General features: G+C 41.8%; 1 protein-coding gene across 4 annotated transcripts in view; it reads left to right on the forward strand.

Moving 5' to 3' along the window:
- cyth1b (cytohesin 1b) overlaps positions 1-20949 on the forward strand; it is a 295924-nt gene that overhangs the window by 153686 nt on the left and 121289 nt on the right. For all 4 annotated transcript variants that reach the window (XM_068058351.1, XM_068058349.1, XM_068058350.1 and 1 more), the window contains exon 2: positions 7009-7091. In XM_068058351.1, coding sequence (XP_067914452.1) covers positions 7009-7091 — 83 coding nt within the window. The remainder of the gene's footprint in view (positions 1-7008; positions 7092-20949) is intronic.

Below are 20949 nucleotides of genomic sequence, written 5' to 3' on the forward strand. Positions count from 1 at the left end.
CACCCACTCTAATGCCATGACTTTGATTCTTGTATAATAACCCAATTGTATATTAACAATTCCATTCTTTCTGAAAATATGTCCTACTGAAAAGCATAATGAAATCCCTGGTGTAATGTATGCTGTTTCAGCATGTGTCTGTTGGGATCAAACCATCTGCTTCTCAACAGTTGAAGTCAGTGTTCAGTGCCTCTGACCTGTCAGACTCAGCATATTACCAGGCAGGACAGTTCTTGAACACAAATATATGAGAGCCCCAGGCTACGGTGAGGGAAATCCTCCATTTTCAACAGGCTTGATTAAGTGTTACGAATTTCAGGGCACACATGTAATATAGTACAGATCTTAAACTGTGCATGACTTGATATATGAATTTCAACAGTAATTGCATTAATTGATTAACCTAGCAATAGCTTTCAGATATATGGTAACAAAATTACATCAGAGTAGTCTATAGGATTCTATACCATGATATATAAATAAAATAGCTGTACTATAATATTTTGATTTTTTTTTAATGCTTCCATAATAAATTCTGTTTTCCTAGAAGTTGGATAGCCTTTGTCCAAGCAAAAACTCTGCATTCTTGTATTTTCTTTATTATATGTTATAAATTATTATTGTGATGGTAGGAGATAATAAAATGTACAGCAAATATTATAAGTTTTTCAATAAAATATTTATTTTAAAATATGGCTGTGCAGAGTACTGAATGTAAAATTATACTTGATTAACTTTTACGTCCATGTCCAACAGTTTAATTCCCAAGGACTTTTCAAAAAATGTTTTGGGAAATTCCTTTCAGTTTGCTAAGGGTAGCAAATTGTTGTATGATTTTTCAGAACAAACGTAACAGTCTACAACACTGAATTGAACGTCAATGTGAAACAGAAAGAAAATAAAACAGGGTGAGATTATAGTTCTGGTATTGATTTTGATAAAGGAAAACATATCGTGAAGACTAGTGGAATTTTTCTGCATCTGTAAACCAGAGAGAAGTGATTCTTGCTTATGTCAACATAAGTCTGGTAATTGTGTTTACTGTTACAGAAAATACTGCCAAACACGCACTGTAGTCAACCATCCAGTTGACATTTGTACTGGCTTGTTGGTAACAGTGAGTCTGATATTAGCAGCGGCCTGAATTAAGTAGCTAATTATTCACAGTCTGCCTTTTCAGAAGAGCCAAATACAGTAATTGCTAATGTGAATTTAATTTAGAAAGCTAGCTTTAATTTGTGCAGAAAATGGCTGTGTCCTTTCACTGGAATTGCACTTCTGGTCCTAAATCATAAGCAAGTGCTTTGATAGTCTTGTATGGAAGAAGTACAAGTTTGATCAAAGCTTCCCCACCAGACCCCCCTCCCCCCCCCTCTTCCCCCAACCCACTTCCAAGTAAACTCCACATTCTGCTTGTACTGCAATAGACACTTTCTGTAAAGTCCAAAATCACAGAACAAGATTATCTGGGTTAGGCCACAATTATGTCCAGTTTTGGGTGCCTTAATTTAGGAAGGATGTTGAAGTCATGGAGAGGATGGTGAGGACAGTAGCTAACATGATGTCAGGATTTAGATTTTTTGGTTATAATAAACGAGATATACTCGTGCTCTTTTAAACAGAACAAAGAAAATAAGAAGGGATCTGATACAAGTGCTCAAAGTTATGACAGCTGTCAATAAACTCAGTGGGGGAAAAATTTCTATTGGTTAGTAAGTTGGTAAACACAGCATAAAATTAAGATAATCAAAAGACTGTAAGGAGAAGTTAGGGATTTTTTTCACACAAAATTTTGTCCAGTACCAGAAACCATACTGGAAGCAGAATTCATAATAGTCCTTAAAAGGGAAGTAGGTTAATATTTTAAAAAGAAAAATTAATAAGGTCTGGGGAAATGCCAGGGGATAGGAATGGGAGGATTTCTTTTTCAGAGAATGGCGCGGGCATAATGAGTGGCATGACTTCCTGTGCTGTAAAATTTCCTGGTTACAATAACTTTCTAATCTTGCTTTACATGGGGTGGAATATTCAAATCATGCTGGAGATCACATAAATGTGATCAGAGGTTTCCAGGCCACAGCCGAGCTCTGCATTTTGTGCAAACCTGGTGATGTATCCAGCCATTAGCACAGTGAACTGCAGCCTCTGTAATTCCACAGCTAAAGAAATCTGCTTTTATTCAACAGAAGTTTACTGTTTGGTCCATCTGGGGGTGGAGGCCAGTCAGTCATTGTTTAGAACATATGGGCTATGAGTTGGTGGAATCTGAAAATTTAGTTTGAGGTCGACAGTGCATATTCTGGGCTAGGATATTCTGTCCTTAGAACTCAACTTTAAAAGCTCAGTTTTCCCACTCCCAGAAATATGATGCCATGATGGCTTATCTCTCAATGTCATATGTGCACATTTTGAACATAGCAAATTCAGGTAATGTCATCTTTCAGAATGCAGTATATCTATTACATAGTGCAACACCAATGTCTCTGCACTAATTTAAGTTCCTAAGAATACCATTAGGGTTTCTCAATTACCAGCTTATCTATTGCCTGTGAAGCGTTCACAATCATAATAAAAAAAGAATGGAAAAATAATAACTTGGAGTAGCACATGTAGTAGGAGATTTGACCAATTCATGAAGAAAAATGGACATGTGCCAAAAATTTGAGAATTCTTTTTGTATATACAGTGCTCAGAAACTGTCACAAGTTCTGGATTATAAGTATGCCACTGTTGCACAGTCTCACAAGTAGGATCTGTGACAACAGAATTCAAAAATGACCTTAAAAATGAACACAACTTGCATTTATATAGCACCTTCAATGTAATAAAGTGTCCCAAAGGGCTTCACAGGGGCATTATAAAACACCAGCAATTGATTATTTCCAGCAAAGTGTAATTGTTTTTCTGATGAGCAGGTTTTTTGTTCCATGCCTCTTTTTTTTTTTTGAAAAATGGACAATTAGTGGGCTTTACTTGCATGGTAACAGTCTTGCTAATATTGACTGTTCAAGGCAACAATAAAGCCCTGATAGTTTTGTGTCTATATCTGTACATGTTACAGTTGGTGAATGCACATATTATTGACAGATTAGAGAAAGTAGGTATGGTAGGGAATAACTTCTGTGTCCTGGATGTATGAACATTGTAAATACATTCTTCTTGAACACATCTATAATTTTGCTGCACTTAGTACATGTTTCTTAGTACAGGAACAGATGTTCGGTATTGGGGATGTTACTAATGATATTATGGAGTTCCTCATAGAACTAGTCTTTAGCTGCAGGTTGTTCAACCTTGCCCGTCTAAGAGCGAAGACCAAAGTATGGAAAGTCCTCATCAGGGAACTCCTCTTTGCTGACGATGCTGCATTAACATCTCACACTGAAGAGTGTCTGCAGAGACTCACCAACAGGATTGTGGCTGCCTGCAACGAATTTGGCCTAACCATCAGCCTTAAGAAAACGAACATCATGGGACAGGATGTCAGAAATGCTCCATCCATCAATATCGGCGACCACGCTCTGGAAGTGGTTCAAGACTTCACCTGCCTAGGCTCAACTATCACCAGTAACCTGTCTCTCGATGCAGAAATCAACAAGCGCATGGGAAAGGCTTCCACTGCCATGTCCAGACTGGCCAAGAGGGTGTGGGGAAAATGGCGCACTGACACAGAACACAGAAGTCTAAGTGTTTCAAGCCTTGTGTCCTCAGTGCCTTGCTCTACGGCAGCGAGGTCTGGACAACGTATGTCAGCCAAGAGCGACGTCTCAATTCATTCCATCTTCGCTGCCTCCGGAGAATCCTTGGCATCAGGTGGCAGGACCGTATCTCCAACACAGAAGTCCTGGAGGCGGCCAACATCCCCAGCATATACACCCTACTGTGCAAGCGGCACTTGAGATGGCTTGGCCATGTGAGCCGCATGGAAGATGGCAGGATCCCCAAGGACACATTGTACAGCGAGCTTGTCACTGGTATCAGACCCACCGGCTGTCCATATCTCCGCTTTAAAGACGTCTGCAAACGTGACATGAGGTCTTGTGACATCGATCACAAGTCGTGGGTGTCAGTTGCCAGTGATCGCCAGAGCTGGCGGACAGCCATAAAGGCGGGGCTAAAGTGTGGCGAGTCGAAGAGACTTAGCAGTAGGCAGGAAAAAAGACAGAAGCGCAAGGGGAGAGCCAACTGTGTAACAGCCCCGACAGCCGATTTTATCTGCAGCACCTGTGGAAGAGTCTGTCACTGTAGAATTGGCCTTTATAGCCACTCCAGACGCTGCTTCACAGACCACTGACCACCTCCAGGTGCTTACCCATTGTCTCTCGAGACAAGGAGGCCAAAGAAGAAGAAGAAGAAGGACATAGAAGAAATCTTCCCTTAGAATGGGCAACTATCTTCACAAGCAGCAGGCTTCATGATTTGGGTTGTGATGTCATTCCTATACTGAACTGTCATGTTTCTCTCTGGGAAATCTAATTTAGTGTTTAGATATGTTTCATCTTTATATAGTGGCAACAAAATGGCTGGTTTCACTACATAGTCCATTTCTTGTAGTGGAAGTGCTTCACTATATAATGAAATTTCTTCACCTTGATGCTATTTGCTTGTGATGTATATGGCATATTCAGTGAAGCTGAAGATTGATGAGAAATTTGTGGTAGTTAGGTATTCAATCTACTATTGCTAAGAAATGGAGAAATCAGTTAATAGACAAGTGAGCTGGAGTGACTAGTTGACTTGTTGCTTTCTGTTTAGACTGTGCTAATGGGTCACCAATGTACAGGTACTGCTGAAAAAAATCAGTTTGGAAATACAATAATTTAATTATGTTTACACTTATTACTACCCTGAAAGTTCTGATGAGAGTTCAGTAAAAATAAATTTTTTATTGAACTAAACTATTGGCACTTTTAACGTGGTTCACTGTTCAACTGATTTATGGGTGACTTAGGTGTTGATGCATTGAACACGTATAAGAACAGTCTAAAGTAAAAATATTCCTGGGAAACGATTAACTTTAACCTTTGTCATATTTTGACAAAGCTTGCATACACCATTTCAGACTGTACAATATTGTTGTTTCATAACATGATGTTAGTCTTTTTCTTTGCCCAGGGCTTTTCCATGACTTATATTTTTTTGTTTTGGCCTCCATGCTTATGGTGTTAGTTATATGTGTGACTTAAAAGCATTGGGGTATTTTAAAGCTCTGATATACTGGGTTGTTGCAATTTTTAAACTTGCATTTACATTTGCTTTAATGGTTTTTTCAAATGTTTTATGTCCTCTGTCGTGTCATGCCATGTTGACAGAAAATTTACTCCCAGACCTCTGACAGTCGAACCATGTTCGAGGCTATCCATAATTGTCAATTGGATAAGCAATGGAGAATGCTAACTGTAATGTAATCAAATATCTTCCAAACCTTATGGAAAAAACATGAAAAATATTCCAAAATTGTGTGTTTATTGTTTTGGATAAAGCTAGATGAATCTGCAACGAATTAAAGCATATTGGAGATTTATCCATCAACCAACATCACTAACGCTTTGGCTGGGCAATTATTTCATTGCTGTTTGTGGGAGCTTGCTGTGGGCAAGTTGCCATCTGTTTTTCCTACATTACAACAGTTCAAAAAAAAATACTTCATTAGCTGTGAAGCAGTTTGGGACCTCCTAAGGATGTGAATGGGGATATATGAATCCCAGTTCTTTTTTTTATTTCTTTGTTGCTCTTCTGCATTCTCCTGAGGGAGGAAAAATGCAGTGTGGGGAGTGCACCGAATGACCTGCCAAAATTGGGCGCAAACTGCTTGGCATTTATCTACTTGCAAGTGGAGACTGACAAATACTCATTCAGGTTGAGATTATGTCCCCACAAGTGCTTTGGCACATATTTGAGAAGGGGCAGGGACACAGAGCAGTGCTCTGCATTATAATGTTAGGGTGCAGTACTGAGAGCTGAGCTAGCCTACACATTTGTTGGGGGAGGGGGTTGGCTCAGCAAGCAATGGTTTATTTCTCTGGAATTGGAAGACTGGTTAAGGTATTTGTGATCACCCAGATAACTATTCAGAAAGACTAAATGTGAGAGCACAACCAGAATGAGGAAAAAGGTGGCCTGATGAATGAATAAACTGAGTATCTCACTTGATTGCCCAGGTAAAGGACCAGTAAAACTCTTTGATGGCATTAAAAGATATAATTTCCTGAAAATGTTATTGTGAGTTGTGCTTTCTCATTGAACTCCATATCCTTATGTCATTGAAAAATATGTGGTGCTTTCCAGTTCTCCACCACTGCCACCCATTTAAAAAGATGCTGTCATCCTGTTTGTTTTATGCACCCGAAGCAGAAACTGTGTAGGATCTTAAATATTTATCTTCATTGCTATTGGCAAGCCTCCTTCTGGGAATGCCATTCTTTATCTTGAACTGATAAGATAGGTTATAGTATAGGATACCAGGCCATGAACTTAGCAGTTCTGTTTATCATTGCACATCAATTCTGCATTAATATACCTCAGATGTTATTGCATTGTCATTCCATATGCTGCGCTGCTTATTTTATAGCATTTGATAGGCCTGTACTACATATGAAATAGTACTTAGATATTGAATCCTGTCATAGCTAGTGATAAACTGTTAATTTGTTTGAATTAGAAATGTGCCGTCTTCATATCTGCTTAGCTGACAGCTGCTTCAAAACTTGAGGTGGGCATGTTATGTATTAAGATAGAGTTTAATGTACATGAACATGCTTAAATTATCTAAATGAGGGGGATGTGTGGCTTTATTCTGTTCTGCATTTTCTTCAGGCAGTTTTGAATAATTCAAAATCAGTTAGGGAAGAGAGAAGTAAAATGAACAAAGCATGCGAAGCAGCTCTTGACTAGTTTAAACATAGGTCAGGTGACGTTGAAGGTCAGTACAGCTGAGCTTTTCCGATCAGCAGTTGTGCTTACAGCCTTGATCTCGCCAGCTCACTGTGCTCATGTCTTTACTTTCAGTGCCTGCAGACCTGACTCCAGAAGAGGAGATAGAACTAGAAAGCATCCGACAACGCAAACAGGAGCTCCTGGCTGACATTCAGGTAAGCAGTTGATTGAGATACTGAACTTTGGCATGTTTGCAATAAGTTTGAAATACCAAACACAAAAGATCTCAAAGTTTGATTGCTGTTTTCCAGTTTTAATTTTGATCTAGTTACTAAATAGATGTGATTGATTTCCTGAAGGCACAATTTTTTTTAGCAAAGTATATAATTGTGAAACAGAACTTTTAACCATTTGAATCTCTATTCAAGTAAGTAGCATTTCTGTGGTCTTTGTAAAACACTTTCTGTTAATCATGTTTGAGGGACAATTGTATGATTCTTGTTAGTTTAGTGCACTTTTAAAGATATGTTTGTGATATATTGTAAGGCTAGAAAACAAATAAGTGGTCCTCTACTTAAGTCACAGTGCCACAACAATAGTCCAGATGCAATACTCACGCTGCCTGAAGTTGGAAAATTTGATAAATACTCACTAAAACAATGTAAGTTACAGTAAGAGTATAGCTGACAAAGAATATCAGTGGGACATTCTACAGCTAGTTGAGGAATGCACACATTAACTATGATGTGTTATTAGTTTTGTGAATGCCTGTGTACTATCTCCAAACTTTTAAGTATTTTGGTGAAAGTTTTACTGTATTCAACTTCCAGTGATATTTGGAAGCAGGGATGTTTGCCAGCTGCCATCATCCATGAATTGCCACAATATGCCTTCAACCATCGAAACTTGTAATGGGATCTCTATGATCATATTGCTATGATTTATGGAAGATCCAATCAGTTCTTGTGCAAAAAAGACTACGAGGTATTTGTTTTATCCCCTCAAGCCATAACATTTCTATAATGTGCTGGCGTTCCCATTGCTACGGTATCTACCTCATTTTCATTGCAAATTGTATTAAAGTGATGTTGACTTAGGAATTTGGCTGCACATTGCTCAGTTTTGAGCGACAAATAGCGTCCTAAGCCTTTAATATGGTGGGCAAGAAGTGAATGCTCATTTCAAGCCTGAAGTACACTGCCCTCCAAAAAATTGCATGCAGTTCCCACAGAAATGGGACTTAATCCCTTTGCATATGCATATGAGTGGTTTGCCATGAGGCAGCCATTCCCGACTGCGCACAGGAAAACCAGGTCGGCGTGCAGAAAAATACTTACTTGAATATGGAGCCGGGAGGAGCAATAATGTTCCTCCGAAACCACGTTCAAAGAGTACGGGCGCCCACCTCTCGCTCCCGACTATAGAGTCATAGAGTCGTACAGCCTAGAAACAGGCCCTTCGGCCCACCGCGTCCATGCCAACCATAATGCCTATCTATACTAATCCTACCTGCCTGCATTAATTCCATATCCCTCTATGCCTTGCTCATTCAAGTACCTGTCCAGATGCCTCTGAAATGTTGCTACTGTTCCTGCCTCCACCACCTCCTCAGGCAGCTCATTCCAGATACCCACTATTCTTTGTGTGAAAAATTTACCCCTTTGATCCCCTTTAAACCTCCTCCCTCTCACCTTAAATCTATGCCCTCTAGTTTTAGTCATTGGGAAACAGACTCTGGCTATCTACCCTATCTATGCCTGTCATAATTTTATATACCTCTATCATGTCCCCTCTCAGCCTCCTTCGCTCCAGGGAAAACAGACCCAGCCTATCCAATCTCTCTTTATAACTCGAGCCCTCAAAACCAGGCAACATCCTTGTGAATCTTTTCTGCACCCTCTCTAGCTTAATCACATCTTTCCTGCAGTGTGGCGACCAGAACTGCACACAGTACTCCAAATGTGGCCTAACCAACTTTATGTACAACTGTAACATGACGTCCCAACTCTTGCACTCAATGCCTCGGCCAATGAAGGCAAGCATGCCATACGCCTTCTTCACCATTTGTCTACCTGTGTTGCCACTTTCAGGGAAGTATGTACATACACCCCAAGGTCTCTCTGCTCAAGAACACTCCGCAGGGCCCTGCCATTCACTGTATATGTCCTGCCCTGGTTTAACTTCCCAAAATGCATCACTTCACACTTGTCTGCGTTGAATTCCATTTGCCAATCCCTTGCCCACTTTCCCGGTTGATCTATATCCTGTTGTAACCTTAGACAACCTTCTTCACTGTCCACTATACCACCAATTTTGGTGTCATCTGCAAACTTACTAATCATGCCCCCTACATTCAAAGAACAAAGAACAAAGATAATTACAGCACAGGAACAGGCCCTTCGGCCCTCCAAGCCTGCGCCGATCCAGATCCTCTCTCTAAACATGTCGCCTATATTCTAAGGTTCTGTATCTCTTTTCTTCCTGCCCATTCATGTATCTGTCTCGATACATCTTAAAAGACGCCATCGTGCCCGCATCTACCACCTCCGCTGGCAACGCGTTCCAGGCACCCACCACCCTCTGCGTAAAGAACTTTCCACGCATATCCCCCCTAAACTTTTCCCCTTTCACTTTGAACTCGTGTCCTCTAGTAATTGAATCCCCCACTCTGGGGGAAAAGCCTTTTGCTATCCACCCTGTCTATACCTCTCATGATTTTGTACACCTCAATCAGGTCCCCCCTCAACCTCCGTCTTTCTAATGAAAATAATCCTAATCTACTCAACCTCTCTTCATAGCTAGTGCCCTCCATACCAGGCAACATCCTGGTGAACCTCCTCTGCACCCTCTCCAAAGCATCCACATCCTTTTGGTAATGTGGCGACCAGAACTGTACGCAGTATTCCAAATGTGGCCGAACCAAAGTCCTATACAACTGTAACATGACCTGCCAACTCTTGTACTCAATACCCCGTCCGATGAAGGAAAGCATGCCGTATGCCTTCTTGACCACTCTATTTACCTGCGTTGCCACCTTCAGGGAACAGTGGACCTGAACACCCAAATCTCTCTGGACATCAATTTTCCCCAGGACTTTTCCATTTACTGTATAGTTCACTCTTGAATTGGATCTTCCAAAATGCATCACCTCGCATTTGCCCTGATTGAACTCCATCTGCCATTTCTCTGCCCAACTCTCCAATCTATCTATATTCTGCTGTATTCTCTGACAGTCCCCTTCACTATCTGCTACTCCACCAATCTTAGTGTCGTCTGCAAACTTGCTAATCAGTCCACCTATACTTTCCTCCAAATCATTAATGTATATCACAAACAACGGTGGTCCCAGCACGGATCCCTGTGGAACACCACTGGTCACACGTCTCCATTTTGAGAAACTCCCTTCTACTGCTACTCTCTGTCTCCTGTCGCCCAGCCAGTTCTTTATCCATCTAGCTAGTACACCTTGGACCCCATGCGCCTTCACTTTCTCCATCAGCCTGCCATGGGGAACCTTATCAAACGCCTTACTGAAGTCCATGTATATGACATCGACAGCCCTTCCCTCATCAATCAACTTTGTCACTTCCTCAAAGAATTCTATTAAGTTGGTAAGACATGACCTTCCCTGCACAAAACCATGTTGCCTATCACTGATAAGCCCATTTTCTTCCAAATGGGAATAGATCCTATCCCTCAGTATCTTCTCCAGCAGCTTCCCTACCACTGACGTCAGGCTCACCGGTCTATAATTACCTGGATTATCCCTGCTACCCTTCTTAAACAAGGGACAACATTAGCAATTCTCCAGTCCTCCGGGACCTCACCCGTGTTTAAGGATGCTGCAAAGATATCTGTTAAGGCCCCAGCTATTTCCTCTCTCGCTTCCCTCAGTAACCTGGGATAGATCCCATCCGGACCTGGGGACTTGTCCACCTTAATGCCCTTTAGAATACCCAACACTTCCTCCCTCCTTATGCCGACTTGACCTGGTGTAATCAAACATCTGTTCCTAACCTCAACATCCGTCATGTCCCTCTCCTCGGTGAATACTGATGCAAAGTACTCGTTTAGAATCTCACCCATTTTCTCTGAGTCCAAGCATAACATTCCTCCTTTGTCCTTTAGTGGGCCAATCCTTTCTCTAGTTACCCTCTTTCTCCTTATATATGAATAAAAGGCTTTGGGATTTTCTTTAACCCTGTTTGCTAAAGATATTTCATGACCCCTTTTAGCCCTCTTAATTCCTCGTTTCAGATTGGTCCTACATTCCCGATATTCTTTCAAAGCTTCGTCTTTCATCAGCCGCCTAGACCTTATGTATGCTTCCTTTTTCCTCTTAGCTAGTCTCACAATTTCACCTGTCATCCATGGTTCCCTAATCTTGCCATTTCTATCCTTCATTTTCACAGGAACATGTCTCTCCTGCACGCTAATCAACCTCTCTTTAAAAGCCTCCCACATATCACATGTGGATTTACCTTCAAACAGCTGCTCCCAATCTACATTCCCCAGCTCCTGCCGAATTTTGGTATAGTTGGCCTTCCCCCAATTTAGCACTCTTCCTTTGGGACCACTCTCGTCTTTGTCCATGAGTATTTTAAAGCTTACGGAATTGTGATCACTGTTCCCAAAGTAGTCCCCTACTGAAACTTCAACCACCTGGCCGGGCTCATTCCCCAACACCAGGTCCAGTATGGCCCCTTCCCGAGTTGGACTATTTACATACTGCTCTAGAAAACCCTCCTGGATGCTCCTTACAAATTCTGCTCCATCTAGACCTCTAACACTAAGTGAATCCCAGTCAATGTTGGGAAAATTAAAATCTCCTATCACCACCACCCTGTTGCTCCTACATCTTTCCATAATCTGTTTGCATATTTGTACCTCTATCTCACGCTCTATTTCACATCCAAGTCATTAATATATATGACAAACAACAGAGGGCCCAGCACCGACTCCTGCGGCACACCACTGGTCACCGGCCTCCAATCTGAAAAACAACCCTCCACTACCGCCCTCTGCCTCCTATCACCAAGCCAATTTTGTATCTAATTTGCTTGCTCACCCTGGATCCCATGTGTTCGAACCTTCTGGACCAGCCTACCATGCGGGACCTTGTCAAAGGCCTTGCTGAAGTCCATGTAGACAATGTCCATCGCCCTGCCCTCGTCAATCCTCTTGGTCACCTCCTCGAAAAACTCAAATTTGTGAGAAATGATTTCCCAAGCACAAAGCCATGCTGACTATCCCTAATCAGACCAGGCCTTTCCAGATGCATATAAAGCCTGTCTTTCAGGATCCCTTCCAATAACTTTCCCACCACTGATGTAAGGCTCACCGGCCTGTAGTTCCCTGGCTTATCCCTGCTGCCCTTCTTGAATAAAGGCACAAGATTAGCTATCCTCCAGTCTTCCGGTACCTCATCCGTGGCGAACAATGATACAAAAATCTTTGCCAGGGTACCAGCAATCTCCTGCCTTGCTTCCTATAGCATTTTAGGATACACCTGGTCAGGCCCTGGGGATTTATCCACCTTAATGCGCTTCAAAACCTCCAACATCTCTTCCTTTGTAATGTTGATATGCTCCAGGATATCAGTGTTCCCCCCCCCCCCCCTTGAACTCACTAGCTTCCATGACCACCTCCACGGTAAATACGGACAAGAAATATTCATTTAAGACCTCGCCCATTTCCCGTGGCTCCACACATAGATTGCCACACTTATCCTTAAGGGGACCTACTCTCTCCCTAGCTACCCTTTTACTCTTAATATACTGATAGAATCTTTTAGGATTCTCCTTTATCTTATCTGCCAGGGAAATCTCATGGCCCCTTTTCGCCCTCCTAATTTCCTTCTTAAGTATAGTCCTACATCTCCTATACTCCTCGAGGGACTCGCTCGATCCCAGCTGCCTATACCTGACATATGCCTCCTCCTTTGTCCTGACCAGACCCTCAATATCCCTCGTCAACCAAGGTTCCCTAAACTTGCCAGCCTTGCCCTTCCATCTAACAGGAGCATGCTGGCCCTGAACTCTTCCTATCTCACTTTTAAAAGCCTCCCACTTGCCAGACGTCCCTTTACCTGTAAACAGTCTCTCCCATTCAACTTTTGAGATTTTCTGTCTGATGCCATCGAAATTAGCCTTCCCCCAATTTAGGGCTTCAACCTGAGGACCAGTCCTATCCTTTTCCATAACTATCTTGAAGCTAACAGAGTTATGGTCACGGGTCCCAAAGTGCTCCCCCACTGACACATCAACCACCTGCCCAGCCTCATTCCCTAAGAGGAGGTCGAGTGTAGCCCCTTCTCTAGTAGGGCCATCCACATACTGCTTCAGAAAACTATCCTGGACACACTTAACAAATTCTTCCCCATCTGATCCCTCAGCACTAAGGCAGTCCCAGTCAATATTAGCGAAGTTAAAATCACCTACTATTACAACCCTATAATTCCTACACCTATCTGTGATTTCCCTACATATATGCTCCTCCACTTCCCTCTGACTTTTGGGGGGCCTATACTATAATCCCATCAAAGTGATCACCCCTTTCTTATTTCTAAGTTCTACCCATATGGCCTCACTGGACATTTCCCCTGGGATATCCTCTCTAAGTACTGCCGTGATGTCCTCTCTAATCAATAGTGCAACTCCCCCACCTCTCTTACCTCCACCTCTGTCACGCTGGAAGGATCGGTACCCCCAACATTATCTCCGATACCCATTGATCATTGTCATTTGTGGCCACCCCTACCTCAACCCCCAACCCAGTCATGCTCCTTTCTGGTTGCCCCACTTCTTCACTTACTTGCAATGCCAGCAGTGGCCCAAGCTTCAAATGCACTTTGCACTTTTGCTCTTGGCAGCTGGGCGGCTCGATGTATATCAGGCCAAAGGCCCATTTTGGAAACAGCTTGTGCATCAGCATTCCTCTGCAGGGAGGCGATGTGCTCGGATTTGTAGTTCAGTGTACATGTAGTTCTTTGGAAGGTGCAAATTGTGACTTGATTTCTTACTACTGAGCCCTCTTGATCGGCAGAGAAAGTCTGTACAGACCAGTGATTGGAAAATTGGATCATTGGTCTATTCTAACTGAGCATTCTATTTGCCTGCATCTGGTTAAAAAGTAGTAACTGCTACTTGCTGCCTCTGCAAATACCAGGAAAAGATACTGTTTTAGGTGGATCTTGGCATCTATGCAGGCAGAAGTACTAATTCATTTAGCTTATAGTGTTACCACCAAAATCAGGACCGCTGCCAGCAGCAGTCGTGTTAAGTGAAGGATCCATTAGTCGGTCAGCTTTCTACAAACTTTAATTACTTAACCACTTTTACAACAGACATAAAATATTAATAGCATATTGTGAAATGCTTACTATTATTTGATTGTAACTTTTTAAATTAAGAATCTCTTGTATTCAAGTGTTTGCTTGAAAATTATTTTCAGTGGATCCACACATATCTCCATTCTAACCAATATTCAGCATTATATAGCTACACAAAATAATTTAGGCACATGTTACTCGAAAATACTATTAAAGCAAATTCCTCTTCCCACATTTCTCTTTTTTTTGGGGTGCTCCTAGTTCATTTTCTCACCTCAAGTCAGAAGTTTTTAACTGCACTCCAGAGAATTGAGCACATAATTTAGGCTGACATCTCAATACAGTACTGAGGGATTTCAGCATTGTTGGAGGTGATGTCTTTCAGGCAAGATGTTAAACTGAAGCCTCGTCTTCACTTTCAGATGGATGTAAAAGATATGACTGGAAGAAGAACAGGGGAGTTCTGGCCAAAATTTATCCCTCAACTAACGTTACTCAAACAGATTATCTGGTTATTTATCTCATAGCTGTTTATGGGACCTTGCGGTGTGCAACTGGTGCCATGTTTGCCTACAAGTGATTGTACTTCAGAAGTACTTAATTTGCTTTGAAGTGCTTTCGGATGTCTGAAGACTGCAAAAGATGTAACTTTTTTCTTTTCTCTGTCATGGATGAGAGGGCAAACTGAACAAAAATCAAGGGAAGGTCTATGTGAATGTTAGTCAATATTGAGGAGTCCAGGCATGCCTGAGTTTGAAAACAAAGTGAGCAGTGACATCACAGGAAAGCTGCAAGGTGATTGGTGAGCAACTGCTGTTATGGAATAACTCTAAATAGCTGAGTTCATACACCAGTGTTAGGGTGCCTGTGTAAATAGCTTAACAAGGAACAAATGAATAACTTTTTTTTGAGTAAGGTTTATTTTAACTAGTGAACTGTATTGACTTTTAGTCGGAGTTATCAGTAGCTTCAAAAGTAAGGTAAGGACTTTAGATTGTAGTGGGTAGTGTTTGGAGTAGAACAAGGCCCCTAGTGTAATTAGTATTTTTAATTAAAGGGAGTAACTAAGTAATCTAAAGGTAAGTCATGGCAGGAGAGCTCGCACCTGTGATATGCTCCTTCTGCGCTATGTGGGAAATCAGGGGCGCTTCCAGTGTCCCTGAGGACCACGAGTGCAGGAAGTGTATCCATCTGCGGCTACTGGCATCCGCATTACGGAGTTGGAGCTGCGGGTGGATTCACTGTGGAGCATCCACAATGCTGAGATTGTCATGGATAGCACGTTTAGCGAGGTGGTCACACCGCAGGCAAATGCTGCAAGGGCAGAAAGGGAATGGGTGACCACCAGGCAGAGTAGAGAAAGGCAGGTAGTGTAGGAGTCCCCTGTGGCCATCTCCCTCTCTAACAGATATACCGCTTTGGATACTGTTGGGGGAGATGGCTCAGGGGAAAGCAGCAAGAGCCAAGTTCATGGCACCATGGGTGGCTCTGCTGCACAGGAGGGGAGGAAAAAGAGTGTCAGGGCTATAGTGATAGGGGATTCAATCGTAAGGGGAACAGCCAGGCATTTCTGCGGCTGCAAAAGAGACTCCAGGATGGTATGTTGCCTCCCTGGTGCTCGGGTCGAGGCTGTCTCTGAGTGGCTGCTGGGTATTCTGAGGAGGGAGGGCGAGCAGCCTGTTGTCGTGGTACATATCGGTACCAACGACATAGGTTAAAAAAGGGATGAGATCCTACAAGCTGAATATAGGGAGTTAGGACGTAGTTAAAAAGTAGGACCTCAAAGGTAGTAATCTCAGGATTACAACCAGTGCCACATGCTAGTGAGGGCAGAAATAACAGGATATATCAGATGAATACGTGGCTGGCGAAATGGTGTAGGGGGGAAGAATTCAGATTCCTGGGACATTGGGACCGGTTCTGGGGAAGGTGGGACCAGTATAAGCTGGACGGGTTGCATCTGGGCAGGACCCGGACCAATTTCCTTGGGGGCGGTGTTTGCTAGTGCTGTCGGGAAGGGTTTAAACTAGAATGGCAGGGGGATGGGAATCTGAGCAGCGAGACAGAGGAGAGGGAAACAAGGATAGAACTGAAAGGCAGAAAGGTAAGAAGCAAAAGTGGAAGGCAGAGTTAATAAGGGTGAGAAACAAATGGGGCCATTGTGCAAAATAAAGCTAAGATGGCTAACAATGTTAAAAAGACAAGTCTAAAGGCATTGCATCTTACTGCGCGGAGCATTCACAATAAGTTAGATGAATTAACGAATTAACAGTGCAAATAGATTTAAACGGTTATGATATAGTTGCAGTTACGGAGACATGGCTGCAGGGTGACCAAGGGTGGGAACTGAACATCCAGAGTTATTCAATATTTAGGAAGGACAGGCAAAAAGGGAAAGGAGGTGGGGTGGCGTTGTTCGGAAAGGAGGAAATTGATGCAGTAGTGAGGAAGGATATTGGCTCGGAAAATCATGATGTGGAATCTGTATGGGTGGAGCTAAGAAACACCAAGAGGCAGAATACGTTGGTGGGGGTTGTCTGTAGACCCCAAAGAGTAGTGGAGATGTAAGGGATGACATTAAACAGGAAATTAGAGACACATGCAGTAAGGGTACAGCTGTAATCATGGGGGACGTTAATCTACATATAGTTTGGTTAAACCAAATTAGCAATAATACTGTGGAGGAGGATTTCCTGGAGTTTGTATGTAATGGTTTTTTAGACCAATACGTTGAGGAACCAACTAAAGAACACGCTATCCTAGACTGGGTATTGTGCAATGAGAAAGGATTAATTAACAATCTTGTTCTGCGGGGTACCTTGGGGAGGAGCGACCGTAACATGATACAATTCTTCATTAAGATGGAAATAGTTGAATCCGAAACTAGGGTCCTGAATCTAAATAAAGGAAACCATGAAGGTATGAGGCGCGAGTTGGCCACGGTAGATTGGGGAACTTTATTAAAAGGGTTGATGGTGGATAGGCAATGTATAATATTTAAATAGCGTGTGCATGAATTACAGCAATTATTCATTCCTGTCTGGTGCAAAAATATAACCGGAAAGATGGCTTAACCGTGGCTTACAAACGAAATTAGGGATAGTATTAGATCCAAAGAGGAGGCATATAAAATTGCCAGAAAAAATAGCAAGTCTGAGGATTGGGTGCAGTTTAGAATTCACCAAAGGAGGACAAAGAGGTTGATTAAGCGGGGGAAGGTAAGAGTATGAGAGTAAACATGCAGGGAACATAAAAACTGACTGTAAAAGCTTGTATAAATATGTGAAGAGAAAAAGATTAGTGAAGTCAATTGTAGGTCCCTTACAGTCAGAAACGGGGGAAATTATAATGGGGAACAAAGAAATGGCAGAAGAATCAAATACATATTTGGTTCTGCCTTCACAAAGGAGGACACAAATAACCTCCCAGGAATGTTAGGGAACCAAGGGTCTAATGAGAGGGAGGAACTGAAGGAAATCAGTATTAGTTAAAAAAAAAATGCTCGGGAAATTAATGGGATTAAAGGCTGACAAATCCCCAGGGCCTGATAATCTACATCCCAGAGTACTAAAGGAAGTGGCCCTGGAAATAGTGGATGCATTGGTGGTCATCTTCCAAAATTCTATAGACTCTGGTGCAGCTTGAGATTGGAGGGTGGCAAATGTAACCCCACTATTTAAAAAAGGAGGGAGAGAAAAAACAGGGAATTACAGACCAGTTAGCCTTACATCAGTAGTGGGGAAAATGCTAGAGTCTATTGTAAAGGATGTGATAGCAGAACACCTGGAAAGCATAAACGGGATTGGGCAAAGTCAGCATGGGTTTACGAAAGGGAAATCATGCTTAACAAATCTACTGGAGTTTTTTGAGGATGCAACTAGTAGAATAGATAAAGGAGAACCAGTGGATGTGGTGTATTTGGATTTTCCGAAGGCTTTTGATCGGGTCCCACATAACAGGTTAGTGTGCAAATTAAAGCACATGGGATTGGGGTTAATATACTGGCATGGATTGATAATTGGTTGACAGACAGGAAATAGAGTAGGAATAAAAGGGTCTTTTTCCGGGTAGCAGGCTGTGATTAATGGGGTACTGCAGGGATCAGTGCTTGAGCCCCAGCTATTAACAATATATATTGATAACTTGGGTGAGGGAACTAAATGTAACATTTCCAAGCTTGCAAACGACACAAAGCTGGGGGGGAATGTGAGCTGTGAGGAGGATGCAAAGAGGCTCCAATGTGATTTGGACAAGTTGGGTGAGTGGGCAAATGCATAGCAGATGCAGTATAACGTGGATAAATGTGAGGCTATCCACTTTGGTTGTAAAAACAAAAAGGCAGACTATTATCTGAATGATGATAGATTGGGAAAGGGGGAGGTGCAACGAGACCTGGGTGTCCTTGTGCACCAGTCGCTGAAAGCAAGCATTCAGATGCATCAAGCAGTTAGGAAGGCGAATGGTATGTTGGCCTTCATTGCAAGAGGATTTGAGTACAGGAGCAAGGATGTCTTACTGTAGTTATACAGGGCCTTGGTGAGACCACATCTGGAGTATTGTGCGCAGTTTTGGTTTCCTTATCTGAGAAAGGATGTACTTGCCGTGGAGGGAGTGCAAACAAGATTTACTAGGCTGATTCCTGGGATGGCAGGATTGACATATGAGGAGAGATTGGGTCGATTAGGCCTATATTCACTAGAGTTTAGAAGAATGAGGGGGGATCTCATAGAAACATATAAAATTCTAACAGGACTGGACAGGCTAGATGCAGGGAGGATGTTCCCAATGGCTGGGGAGTCCAGAACCAGGGGTCACAGTCTCAGGATACGGGATATGCCATTTAGAACCGAGATGAGGAGAAATTTCTCCACTTAGAGGGTGAAGAACCTGTGGAATTCTCTACTGCAGAAGGCAGTGGAGGCCAAGTCATTAAATATATTCTAGAAGGAGATAGATATATTTCTTAATGCCAAAGAGATCAAGGGATATGAAGAGAAAGCGGGAACAGGGTACTGAATTAGACGAACAGCCATGATCTTTTTTGAATGACAGAGCAGGCCCAAAGGGCCTACTCCTCCTATTTTCTGTGTTTCTATGATATTCAAAATAATGAAAATCTTCCAATCATGAGTCCAGTACTTCAACTTTGCAGCTGTTATTGAAATTATTTTGTTGTTAGAACTTGCCTTTCTTCTTGTCTTTTTCAAGTACATGGTAATCGTCTCCAAATCTGACTAGGATGGGTATGTTGTGTGTAAAGCTGATACAACATGGCGTTTCAAAGACTACGTTTTACAACAAATATATACTCAATGCTATTTATGATAGAGTAGGTGATTGAGCAAATATTTTTCAGTTACAATAAGCAGTGACTGCTTTATAATGGTGAACCTTTGCTCACGGCTTGAAGAATCATATTGAAATTAGGTGAGAGGATGATTAAGCTCCTGCCAGGGGATGTATGAGTAGAAATATTATTATTCATGGAGTCACTAGTCCTTTCCGCAGGGAAATTAAATGTCCAACAGAGACTGTAGCATATTCATATCCAATTTTTGATTTCATATCCACCAGCAACCAAATCTTAAATGACAATTTTTCTTTTCTCTCGTTCTCTGTATGTTGAAATACATATTATGTAATATCATCTAATTCACATATTGTAATTGTTCTTTCTGAAGTTAGAATTCTAGTAGTAGAAACCAGAAATTGTGCTTTATCTCTGTGTGCACAATAGTTAAGGTTAATAATACATCATTATTGTAACAAATTTGGAAAATTAACCCATCCCTTTAAAGTGTTTCTTGTTAAAAACAGAAACTGTTTATGTGTTGTGTTTTCTTTGAAATAACTCATAGAGAATTTAGATACCATTTTGAAGATGTGGCAAGCATTGGTTGATTAAGGCCACATCAAATCTATCTTCTTGTTCGGCAGATCTGGAACTGTTCTGATTTCATTCCTGATCCACGTGAACTAAGTACACTGGATCACCAATGATTGCATACCTCTAGAATCCATTCATTTTGCAGCCACTGCTGTAAATACTGAAGAAAGACAAAATTTGGAAGCAGGGCATAAAACAGCATTTATACTGAGTGAGTAAGTAACAGCACTCTACTCTGATTAGCTTGACCAGTAATGCTTTTGCATTCATCTTGACCTCATTCAGTTTTAACTTCAAATGGTTTTAAATTGAGCTATACTCTTTTTGTAGAAAATCATTAAGCAATTTCAACAGCCCAATATAAATCCTGTAGTGAGTAATTTGAGACGAGAGGTGTTTTTTTTAACCTATTTGTCTTCTGCTATCGGAATAAAGAAGATATTGTGTGTGCCTCGAGAGACTGGCAGGGCGAAGCTTACTAGACAAAAGAACATTTGGCATTGGCCTAAAAATTGCTGGAAAAGTAATGATGAATTCATGGCGCCCACCATTATGCATAAAATGCCCCAGAAATTTGTGCTGAAGGAGAGATAGGCCATGAGTTCCTATTGTCGCAAGTAGCTAGTCGATTTGTTCCACTCTAATGTTAGCCTTGCCAAAACTGAAAAACATTACCAATTCGCTGCGAGTTTGCCATTTTGTGTCATGAAATAGCCGGATTTATGACATTAATGCAAATTAATCTCACCACAGCCTATTTAGAACTGGTAAATCATGTTGTAAGGACACTGTTAGTGACGAGATTTGTGGTCTTGATGGACCACTTAACCTTGGAGGATGAGATAGTGAATAATGA

This window comes from Heterodontus francisci, chromosome 26, assembly GCF_036365525.1.
Source record: "Heterodontus francisci isolate sHetFra1 chromosome 26, sHetFra1.hap1, whole genome shotgun sequence".
NCBI classification, from domain to species: domain Eukaryota; kingdom Metazoa; phylum Chordata; class Chondrichthyes; order Heterodontiformes; family Heterodontidae; genus Heterodontus; species Heterodontus francisci.